Genomic DNA, 11,787 nt, shown 5'->3' on the forward strand with positions numbered 1-11,787 from the left:
ATAAACCTAAACAGGAAACTCAAAAGATCTGAAAAAGATAAATGTCTGACTTCACAAAGAGAAAAAATGTATGGCAAATGATGCCATAAACAAGGTCAAAGACAAAAGACTGTGGAAAATGTTTGCAATGCATGTGATAAAGAGTCCAGGTTAGTTGCCTAACACAAAAATAACCACACTTTTTGGAAGAATATAACAGAATCCAGAGCCTCTGCAACATAATGCTCACAATGCTTAGGCTATATTACAAAATGACTCAATCTATGAATAAACACAGAAATGCAATTCATTCTCCTGAAAAAGAAAAGTTATCAATAGAGTATGACCCCCAAGATACCCCAGATGTTGGAATTAGCAGACAAGGATTTTAGAGTAGCTATATAATTATGATTAATAGGAAAATACCAGTATGCTCATAATGAGTGTAGAGATGGGGCATCTCAGCAGAGAAATAGAAAAAAGAGATACCGGGGGAAAAAACAGGTGAAAATTCTAAAATTAAAAATATACAATACCTGAAATTTCAAAATTCTCTGGATAGGCTAACCAGCAAAGTGCAGATGACAGAAGAGTCAGTGAATTTGAATATAAAGAGATAGAAACTATCCAAACTAAGAACACAGAGAAGGAAAATGGGCCTTAAAGCAAGACTTAGGGACTTCTGGGACAACATCGGAAGGCCTAACACATATAATTGGGGTCCCCCCAAAAAGAGAAAAGCATAAAAAAATATGTGAAGAAATCATGACCAAAATTTGTTGAAAAAATGTTTTTATAGATTTAAAAAACTGCCCTGGATGTTGAGTTCAGTGGATTGAGTGCTGGCCTGTGAACCAAAGGATCGCTGGTTTGATTCCCAGCCAGGGCACATGCCTGGGTTGTGGGCCAGGTCCCCAGCAGGGGGTGCACGAGAGGCAACGGCACATTGATGTTTCTCTCCCTCTCTTTCTCTGTCCCTTTCCCTCTCTAAAAGTAAATAAATATTTTAAAAAATAAAAAATAAAATAAAAAACTCATGAAATCCTAAGCAAGATAAATACAAAGACTATACACCTGGGCTCAATCCAGTCAATGTCTTGAAAAACAAAGGTCAAATCTTGAAAGCATCCAGAAGAAAATAATATGTAACACCCAGTAGAGCAACTTCATCGATCAGCCAACTTTTTATCAAAAACTATGGAAGCCAGAAGACAGTAGAACCACTCTGCTGTGGACCCAATCAGGAGACAGAGTTTATATTAAACTTCCTTACTTTAAATAGTTAACTATTTAACTATTTAACTAATAGGGAAGTAGTTAACTATTTAAAGCAGGGAAGTTTAACATAAAGAATTGTTAATGATGATAAAAGACTAACCATAAGGTAAAATGAAACTCTAAGTGTTTCCTAGAGCTGAGGGAGTGTTTCCAAGGAAGAGCAAATTTGGAGCAGATTTGGACCTCCTTGGAGATGTGGTTTAGCAGAGACTGTATGGTGGAGATATTTGCTGGTTTGGCCAGGCCATAGCTGTTCTGGAGTTGCTGGGCAAGGAAAAGTTGGAGAAGCAGGTGATCAGCAACTGACAATGTGAGCACATGCTGGGAGTGCAGGTGCTGATGAGGACAGGAGGCCTGCAGTGCATGGGTTGCCATGAGGGCTCTGGTTTGGGGTCAAGAAGGCTGGAGAAAGGTTTCCATCAGGTTAAGGCTTCAAAGTTGCAGAGGAATGATGATCTGTACTCATGACTGAGGCAGGTTCCACCTGGAGTCTCCATACTGGCCCTTCTTGCAAGTGAGCCTCTTTGTTCAGCAATGTCTCAACAGTGCCCTCTACTGAGAAAGGTTAACATCACACTCACTTGGAAGGAGACAATCAAAAGAGCTCCTTTTTCACAGAGAACATATTGAGAGGTTCATTTATAGATTCAAATAACCCAAAGGAAGCAGAAGAAGGAGAATACAGTACTAGAACTCAAGTACAACAGAAAGAATAATAGTAAAATGGTAGACTTCAATCTGCCATATCATTTATCGAGATGAAAATGGACTAGACATTTTGAGATAGGGCTGACCAGAATCAATTCATTCTCAAAGGCCCATGCATTTCTCTTTTCATGATGAACAATCTGGCTTCACCTGTGTGGTGGCCTGAATGTCCAGCCCCATGCTCAGTCTTCACCCCAGCCTCAAGGCAGAAGGGCCCATTCAGAAAAAGGGGCAATGAGAACTGAATCATAAGACCCAATGGGCCTGAGACCAGCTCCCCTAGAGGAGGACAGTCATTGTCCCCATTTCACAGAGGAGGAAACTGAGGTCTGGAGAAGCCAACATACTGTGACTTACTTCTTTATGTTGTTTCTGATTTGCCTCCCCCATTAGACTATGAGCTACCCATCAGTGGGGATGTCTGTCTCTTTTGTTTGCTCTTGGATTCCCAGAGTCTAGAACAGTCCACACAGTAGGTGCTCAATAGATGTTTATGGATGGATAAATGGCTAGATGGATCTGTGCTTGCATGGATAGGATGGATAGATGGATGGATAGATGAGATGGATGGATATAGCCCAAGCTTCAGACTTGAAGTTGGCAGCTTCAGAGACTAATTGGTCCACCCTGGGGTTTTATCAACCACATGGTTCAGCCCTTTCGATGAATTCAACCAGAATGAGCAAACAAACAGACAACAGAGTAAGAGAAGTAGGGTTACAGGGGATAAGAAGGAAGAATAGGGGCCCCTGACACACAAGGTGAATGACTGGCTTGGCAATTTTGGGTGAACTCTTTTAAGCCCATTTCCCTATGTGTCACATGCACTAAGCCTACTTTCCCAGGCTTCCAAGATGTGATAGACTTTCCAGGCTGGGCCCCCAGGCAGACAAACCCACCATCAGGCCTTTAGGGAAACTTAATGCCCCTGCTGTGAGGGATTGGGATGCCAAACCCTCTCAGAGAGGCTGAAAAGCCCAAGGGGACTCTGAGGACACTGGGGGCCAAAGAATGAGCAGGTCCCTATATACCCACCATGAAGCCCTCCACTAGCCCCACTCACCTGCCCCTGAAGCTGAACCCACCAGCCGGATGACCAGCCTTACAGCCCTGGTGCCACGGTGGCTTTGTGACTCACAACCAAGTTCCAGCCAATCACTGAAGGCTCCTAGTTGGAGGGAGTCCTACAAGGCAGACTCGGTGGGGGGCGGGACCCAGGTCAGAACTGAGAATCATGGTGGTTGTGATGTATTATAATCTGCCCATCCTGAGAAGTTAGGGCTCTGAGCACAGAAATGACCCCTAAATCTCCACCTCCATGTGTCTGGAAGCAGCCTCAGTCTCTCACCCCTTGGGAATTTGCTGACCACCTACTTAAGGCTGGGACCTGATCCGAGCCTGGGGATACAACACACTAACTCAAATAATTTGGGGCCGTGAAACTTAGAAGGGACCAAAGGAGGTGGGATGGGCTGACCCACAGAGAAGGAGTTGCCTGTGGCAGAGCTAGGTGAAGGGCTGGGTATCAGGGGGAGGGCACAGTACAGGCAAAGGTCCTGAGATGGAAATAAGCTGAGCATAATGAGGGAACACACAGGAAGCTGGTATCGATGGAAAGAGAAGAGGGTGAGGCGAGGTCACAGGTGGGACCTTGGAGAGCAGTAGGAGAATTTCAGTTTTATAGAGAAGGCGCCCAGAAGCCATTACAGGGTTTAGAGTAAAGGAAACTGACTTCTTTTTACATTCTTTAATTTATTTTTAGAGAGAGGGAAAGAGAGGGAAAAAGAGAGGGAGAGAAACATCCATCAGTTGTCTCTCATAGCGCCCCAACTGGGACAGAACCTGCAACCTAAACGTGTGCCCTGAGCAGGAATTGAACTGGCAAACTTTTACTCTGCAGGATAACACCCAGCCAACTGAGACACACTAGTCAGGGCCTGACTTCTTAGAAGGCCAGCTGGTATCTGTGTCTGTCTCTGAGGATGGAGTCTCCTCAGAGTGGGGCTAGGCCCAAGACACCCTGGGATCTACACACAGCCTGATGGAAATGGGCATTAAGTCTTAGCCACAGTCCTAGAGACGGAAGTGAGGCTGCCATCCCCAGTCACCTCCTGGGGCTAAACAGAGGCCTGGTGTGAATCACTGCTGGCAGGGCTGGGGCTGACACACATTTTGGCCTCAGCTCAGCAGGGTCCTGCCAAAGTCACAACAGCTTGGCCCAGGGGCCTCTGCCTGGCCTCCCTAGGGAGCCACTGGGAGGTGCCAGGACAAGAGGCCAGCTGCAGATTGGTCTCCAGAAAAATCTAGGCTAGATTAGTGGGTTGGAACTTCAAGGTTTTATTTATTTTTAACTTTTATAAAAAATTTTTATTTTCTGAGAGAGGATAAAGGAGAAAAATAAGGAAACATCAATGTACAAAGAGAAAACTTGATGGGCTGCCCCTGCCATGACCCCCACTAGAGACCCAGCCCGTAACCCAGGCATGAGCCTGGACCTGGAATTGAACAGGTGACCCTTTGGTTTGCAGGCCTGCACCCAATCCACAAAGCCACATAAAGGGAGCCCAGCTTTTACTTATTTTTAGAGAGGAGGCAAGGGAGGAAGAGAGAGAAACATCGATTGGTTGCTTCTCACATGCCCACAATCAGGGACCTGGCTCACAACCCAGGTATGTGCCCTGACGGGGAATCAAACTGGCAGCCTTTTGGTTTGTGGGATGATGCCCAACCCACTGAGCTATAGATACCACTGGGGGCAGTCTTGCAGGACTGAGCCCTTCATGTGGGGACTATGCCAATTCCAGGTAAACAGTTTCAGAACTAAACTGTAGGGAACTCAGCTGCTGGCTGGAGAGTTGGGGAATTGGTTAGTGTAGGGAAAAACCCCACACAACTGGCAACAGAAGGGACAGTAAACATAGCCTGTGCAGATCTCGCAATCTCCCTGGACCTCCCCTTCTCTGTAGGCTGGGAACTGCTCAGGGCATACTTGAGTATTAACCACGTCATTGTTGTTCAATCCCCAAACATTTCCAACTTCTGCCCTGGGAGAGGTTTCCTTGACATGAATGCACCCACATCACAGTACCTCAGGTAAAGGCCAAAGCGTGGAGAAGACTTGGCTGAGGTCACAGGGTGGCAAATTGGTACCCAAATTGGGACTCATTCTCCTGAATAGTTAAGCTTTACCCCCAAAACATGGCATTTGGCCTCCACTGTGTCAAGACACCCTCTTAGCATCAGCCCTTACTTCTGGGGTGCCTCCTGAAATGCCTGCCTGAAAGTGGTGTCAGGTGAAGTTAAAAATCAAACCCCAAAACAGCTCTTAAAAGTCTCAAGTGGGCAGCCACTTGACCGGGGCTAGAGGGAACATGCAGATGGTGAGGCACCACTCTGATGGCCAAGGGACTGTGGGCACACAGTATTCCTTCTTCGTACCTGTTTGCTATTCAGCCACCTTATGAGCAGGACTGGGTACAGTCAGCATTCAGTACATGCCTACCAGCCCAGCTTGCTCTGTGTCCTGGGCCACACACGCTCAGTAGCAAAACCCAGAGGAACCCAAAGTGGGCAGCCTAGCAGTCAGGAGTCTGGAGAGGAGAAACCCAGGTCCTCTCCTTAAAAGGCTGTGACCTCAAGCCAGTAAGTTAAACTCTCTAAACCTTAGCTTCTGCAAAATGGGAGAATAGGATGTTGGGGGGGGGGTGCTTGGAAAATCCTGAACTCCCAGTTACCTAAAAGGGAGACCCCACAAAAAGTACTCATACCTCCAGTCCTAGAGGAAGACCACCTAGGTCAGATCCCACCTGTGCCACTTTCCTTCTGGTCCGAGACTCAATTGCCCCATCCCCTAACCTATAATAAACACGTCGGGCACTAGTGACTGTAAGCCAAGCACTACTCTGTAACCAGGGGTGGCCAACCTTCTGGCACCTCTGGGCCACACTGGAAGAAGAGTTGTCTTGCGCCACATATTAAATACACAAACACTAATGAAGACAGCAACAAAAAAATCTCATATTTTAAGTAAATTTACGATTTTGTGGTGGGCCGCGGGTTGGACAGTGTAAACAAACTTATTCTTCAGAACTTCATGGAGCAGGTTGATTGTTCTGCCCACTTCACAAACATTGGCCCAGAAGCTTAAAGTCTCTGCCTTTTCCATCCTACTCCGGGCTGGGGCTGTTGTCCTCTTTCCATCCTGCAGTCAACTCCTCCCCAAAGGGGACACTGCAAGCTCGGTAGTTCCAACCGACGGGTTCTCAAGTCTCCAGCGTCCCCCACCCAGCCCAGACAACAGTCGGCCTCGCGCCCAGGCGCGCCTAGATGGCGCTCGCTGCGCGCCAGAGGTGCAGGCCCCTCCCGGGTGTCGGCTCCCCCTCCTCTGAGCAGGGGAGGAGGGCGGAGGGCAGAAGGTGTGGGGGAAGGGGAACGAGCCAGGCCTTGCCCAGCCCATCAAGCCCCGGCGGAGGAAGGAGGAGGCGGAGAGCAGAGCTGGCATTAGGAGACTTTACTGAAAACAGAAAACCGGGCGAACCAAGTATTACAAACAGGAATGTAGACTCGTAGCAAAACAAAACAGAATAAAAAGGGGGAGCGGGAGGACGGGGGCGGGGCAGAGAGCAAGGGAAGGGGAGAGTAATTTTCTTCTTCCCATTTCTTTAAAAAACCAACACAAGAAAACACACACTCACACAACCAACGTTTGTTCCCGAGTACAAACATAAATAGGGCAGAATCAAACACTGTTCTCTCTTCCAAATGAAAAAAAAAAAAAAAAGTAAAAGAAAAGGCAACGCAGGGCTTCAGGCTGCGCCCCCTCGGAACCTTCTTCGGCGGCGGTGCGTACAAAGGGGAGGCCGGGCGCGCGGGTTTGTGCAATTCGGGCGGCCACGCGCAGAGGTCAGAGGCAGCGCGAGGGCAGGGGGCGGGGGGAGTCATGCGCTTGCCCCCCGGGAGCAGGGGGTCCAGCTTGTCGAGTCTGAGGCGCCCTCTCTGAGTCCTGGCACCATCCGGGGGCGTCCCCGGGGCCACGCCCTCTCCAAGTCCGGGACACCCACGCCCCCCCACGCGAGCCCGCCTCTCGGGGGAGGGGGGCCGCGCATGCGCCCCACGCGCGGGCTCAGTACGCGGGCACCTGGTGCTGGGGCAGCAGCTGGCAGCCGCTGTTGACGTGGCTGAGGACCTTCTGCTTGAGCTGCGCCACCTGCTCACGCAGCAAGCTCGCAGTGGACGCCAGCTCCGTGTTCTGGCTCTTGAGTGTCTTCACTTTCTCCTCGAGGCGCGAGATGCGCTCTAACTTGCGCTTGCGGCACTTGGAGGCAGCGATGCGGTTGCGCAGCCGCTTGCGCTCCGCCTTGATGCGCTCTTGAGTGTCCATGTCGATGGGCGACAACGGCGGGCTCTCACCGAAGCTCGGCACATCGGGCACCGTCTGTGGCTCATCCTTGAGCGCGGCGAGGCGCGGCGGCCCCAGTGCGCCCGGGGGTGGCGGCGGAAAGGGCACGGGCTCGGCGGCGAAGGCAACAGTCGCAGCACTCCCCGCACTCCCGGTACTGCCCGCGTAGCTGCTCAGGTTCGCGTAGACTGGCGCCTCGGGCGTGGCCGCCGCCGGAGCCAGCTCTCCGGGAGGCGCGGCACCAGCAGCCGTGCCGGAGGGTCCCCCGGCCGCTGCCGCAGCGGAGGCCGCACCCGCACCCAGCTGGTTCTGCTTGTGCAAGTCCTCCAGGGCCTTGACGAAGCCCTCGGCGAACTCCTGTTCCTCGCTGGCCGCCACCTTGGGGTAGAGGAATTGCGTACTCGTCGGCGTGGTGGTAACCAGCCCGTTGGACTGGATGATGAGACGCTCCAGTTCGGGCGAGGCCAGCTTGAGCAGCCCTAGGTCCGGTGAGGAGAGGAGGCCGTCGGGCGGCGCCGAGCCAGAGGTGCCGTCTGTGCGCAAGGGGGCTGGGGGCGGCGCGGCCCCGGGCTTGAGCGCTGCTGCCACCTGCTCGCTCAGGCTCAGCGTCAGCGCATCTTTCTTCATCATACTGCCGGCCGCTGCCGTCGGGGGCGCCCCGGGGAACAGGCGACCCGGGGACGCAAAGCTGCTACCGCCGCCACTGCCACTGACGCCGCCGCCCAGGCCGCTTAGCGCCTCATCGCCGTAGAAGGGTGTTTCCATCCTCCGCCTCCCCCGCCGCGCCGGTCCGGGGGGGAGGGGAGTGGCTGCGGCCTCCCGAGGGGCCCGCACCCCCCCGTCCGCTTGGCCCCAGTGCCCGCCCCGGCCGCAGCCGCTGCGCCCGGCCCTCGGTTGGCGGCGGCTCCTGCGCCGCGCTACCCGCGCGCCCTCTTATAGCCTCGGCCCAGCGCGATGAGCTCACTGCCCCCGCTCGCCATTGGGTGTGGGTGACGTCTCTCATTTACATGGAAGGGCGGAGTCTAGCTATCAACGCCCCCCCCCCCGGCTGCCGTTGCCCCGGTGACGCGCGGTAAACGGCACAACAGCGCGCTGCCTTGTGGGTTGACGTCATGGGGGCGGGGCGGGCGACTGGGCCGGGTCACTCCGCACCGGGAGGGAGCGTTGTGTACGACCTAGGTCCCCAGCGCCGCCTCCAGCCAAGGCACGTCCGGGTGGCGTGATAGGCCGGGCCATCCGGCGCCTAGCCACTGGGCGCCTGCCAGCCCTGAAGCTCCGCCCCGCGGCCGATCCTGGGGCCCGGCCGGCGGGAGCGGTGCCGGTCCCCTGGAACGAAGGTGGTGGGTTTTGGGGTCCCAGATGGATAAATTACTCTCTGGCACCTTCCGCTCCACTGCACGGATGGTGCCTCCCATAACGCGTTTTGGTCAAACTTTGTGTGCGCTGGAGGCTGAAGTCCTGGAGGAGCGGTGGCTAGTGGCTCGCCCGCGATGTGGGCCAGAACTGCCTTCACCCACCTTCACCGCATTGTCTGGTGGTGTGTTTGCCCCAGAAAGACAGAGAAGGTTAGAAGAGAGCTCCCAGAAGTTGCTGAAAGCGCTTTGATCCTACTACTTTTCACTGGGAGCTGTCTAAAGCACTGGGTCCGAATTCCTGACAGATGAGAATCTGAGGCGCAGTGTGCAGACTTGCCTGAGGAGACCAGAGTTGTAACCAGGCCTGAGCTCTTATCCATCCTGTAAAATCCTGGTGTCCATGCCCCTGGGCAGCCGCCTACGTTTTAACTCTTTTCCAGGTCCTGCTGTGTGTCCTCGGGTAAGGATGTTTAGGCTTAGGCCAGAATCCCTGCTGGTAATGATTATCTGCTTATTACCATTATCATGACGGTTAGGGCTTAATGAGCCACCATAGGCTTAAGCGTAAGGCTGGGGATGGGATATACAAATAGAAGGAAAGGAACACCTTTCTCAACACTCCCCAGGGACCCTTGAGATACCAGAGTCTGCAGACAGCCCCTGCACACAACCCCTCCATGGCTCCCACAGCACTCAGGATGGAGCCCCCTCCTCAGCCAAGTAGTGGAAGCTCCATACCCTCCTTCCCACACTGACCTTTCACTCTTACCCTATCTGAGCCTTGGCTTCCCAGCCCCTGAGTGCCCCCGGGCCTTTGCATGTGCTATGCCCTCTGGTGATTCTCCCCTTCTTCCCATTATATTCTTGGAATCATCCAGAATGATGGAGTGGATCATAAATCCCCAGAAGGCAGGGGGACCTTCTCTATCCTGGGGCTGGTGGGTCCCCAGGTCCCTAGGTCCCTGCACAGGGCCTAGCATACAGTGGACACAAAGTGTTAAAGGAGAGAACATTGCCTGGCTGGGTTTGCTGTGGCAGCCTCTGGCCTTGGTTTGTGTGAGTGGTCTGTGGACAGAAGCACCTGCCCTCCCCCGACCCCAGCTCCCTTCCTCACCTGGCGCTGACCCTACTGGCTTTGAAGCAAAAAGGCCATGAGGGAGGTTGTGATTATGAGTAAGAGGGCTGGCCTGGCCTCGAGGGCAGAGGGCCAAGCATATGGATGTGTGCCTGTGTGTACTGGTGTATGGAACAGACTACCATGTGTATATATATATGTCTTTTTCAAGGCATATGGTCTCTCAGCCCTCCAGACCTGTCCTTTTGGGTCCCAGCCTGGCAAAGGAACCCCTGGTGGAAGTGAGTATAGCCCCTGCCAGGCCTGTAGCCAATCCTGCCCTGGGACCCCTATCTGGAACAAGATTGGAAAAGAGGATGCCCTGCTTCTCCCCATGGCAGGAAGGTGGTTGGGTGGCCTAGGGAGGATCCACCCTGATCTTGGGCCTTGACATTGATAGATAGGTGAATGTCTCATGAACTGTGGGCAGAGACAGACAGAACTGAAAGACTGACCAGCAGACAGGCCTTGGGAAATGGAGGCACAGGGAGGCCAAAGCAAGTTACTTCTCAGTTTCCTCTTCATGAAAATGGAGCAAATAATACTACAACCTCATGGAGTATTGAGACTTTTACTGGATTTGTGGAAATAGTATAAGTTCAATAATGGTCTCTATCATTGTTTTATTTTTATTTTTAAAAATTTTTATCCTCGGCCCTGGCTGGCGTAGCTCAGTGGATTGAGCTCTGGCTGTGAACCAAAGTGTCGTAGGTTCGATTCCCAGTCAGGGTACATGCCTGGGTTGCAGGCCATGACCCCCAGCAACTGCACATTGATGTCTATCTCTATCTGCCTCCCTCCCTTCCCTCTCTAAAAATAAATAAATAAAATCTTTAAAAAAATTTTTTTATCCTCACCCATGAATTTTTTTTCATTGCTTTTAGAGAGAGAGGAGGGGAGAGAGAAAAAATCAATGTGAGAGGGAAACATCAATTGGAGTATGCACCTGGACTGGGGATCATACACTCCCAGATTGGGGATGGAACATACGACCTAGGTATGTGCCCTGACCGGGAATCAAACCCATAACTGGAAAGTTGCAGGACTACACTGGAACCAACTAAGGCCGGGGCTGTTTTACATTATTATTATTCGGCCAAACTTAACTGCAGTTCTTTGGTCTGGAGCTCCCTCTGCATAGTACCCTTCCCTAACCTCCAGGCAAACTCCTATTTGTCCTTCAAACACACTTCCAATGTTCCTTCCTCCAAGAAGCCTTCCTTAACCATGGCCCTGGGGAATTCCTTAGACCCCTTCCACCTGTATGAGCCCTGTCTGCCATTGGTGTCTGACTCTATATGCCCCAGACAGGGGAAGGCAGGGTCCTTGAGACTGGGTGGGAGGACCTGTCATGGCTTCTAAATGTAGGGCGCTGCTTTTGGCAGACTCTGCCAGCTCCACTTTCCAAGGCCTGACCCCTCTCAGGCTCCTCTGCTGCGTACTCGCTATTCCTTCAGACCCGATGCCCTTCCCTACCTTCTCCTTGCTTACAGCTAGGGAGAACTCTGGGACACCCCTGTCCTGTCCCTCCATTTGGACCAGCCCTGACCCCACAGAGCTGGGGGGGGGGAGGGGGGGGGATGCATCCAGATCTGTGAGACTGGGGGCTTCTTGGGCAGGTCAAGGAGGGCCCTAAATCCATCAACCAGCCCCATGCAATGAACTAGGTATAACTTCCATTCCTTCTTTCCTTCATTCCACACCCTGGAATGAACACCTACTGTGAGCCCAGTGATGGGACACACATGAATGACACAAACAACCCCACCCACCCAGCACAGGATCTGAAGAAAGGTGACAAACACAGCTTTGAGGATAATAAATGGTGCTTTCATGGCGGGTAAAAGTGGGTGTTCAGCACTGAATAATCTGGAAGAGGCATCCCCAGGAGGTGATGCTGAATGAAGGGCAAGTCAAGAGATGATGGAGAGCAGAATGTCCCACTGGGAACAGCA

General features: G+C 52.3%; 1 protein-coding gene across 1 annotated transcript; it reads right to left on the reverse strand.

Annotated features, from left to right (window-relative positions):
• Nucleotides 1-6,460: 6,460 nt before the first annotated feature.
• JUND (JunD proto-oncogene, AP-1 transcription factor subunit) lies at nt 6,461-8,276 on the reverse strand. The gene has a single exon (XM_028519576.2). The coding sequence runs from the start codon at nt 8,126-8,128 to the stop codon at nt 7,088-7,090; it is 1,041 nt and encodes a 346-aa protein (XP_028375377.1). The 5' UTR covers nt 8,129-8,276; the 3' UTR covers nt 6,461-7,087.
• Nucleotides 8,277-11,787: the final 3,511 nt, after the last annotated feature.

Source organism: Phyllostomus discolor, chromosome 8, assembly GCF_004126475.2.
Source record: "Phyllostomus discolor isolate MPI-MPIP mPhyDis1 chromosome 8, mPhyDis1.pri.v3, whole genome shotgun sequence".
In the NCBI taxonomy this organism is placed as follows: Eukaryota; Metazoa; Chordata; class Mammalia; order Chiroptera; family Phyllostomidae; genus Phyllostomus; species Phyllostomus discolor.

What these genes read in the sequence shown, in the direction of transcription:
- JUND (XM_028519576.2), bottom strand. Translation starts at nt 8,128, where the DNA reads ATGGAAACACCCTTCTACGGCGATGAGGCGCTAAGCGGCCTGGGCGGC.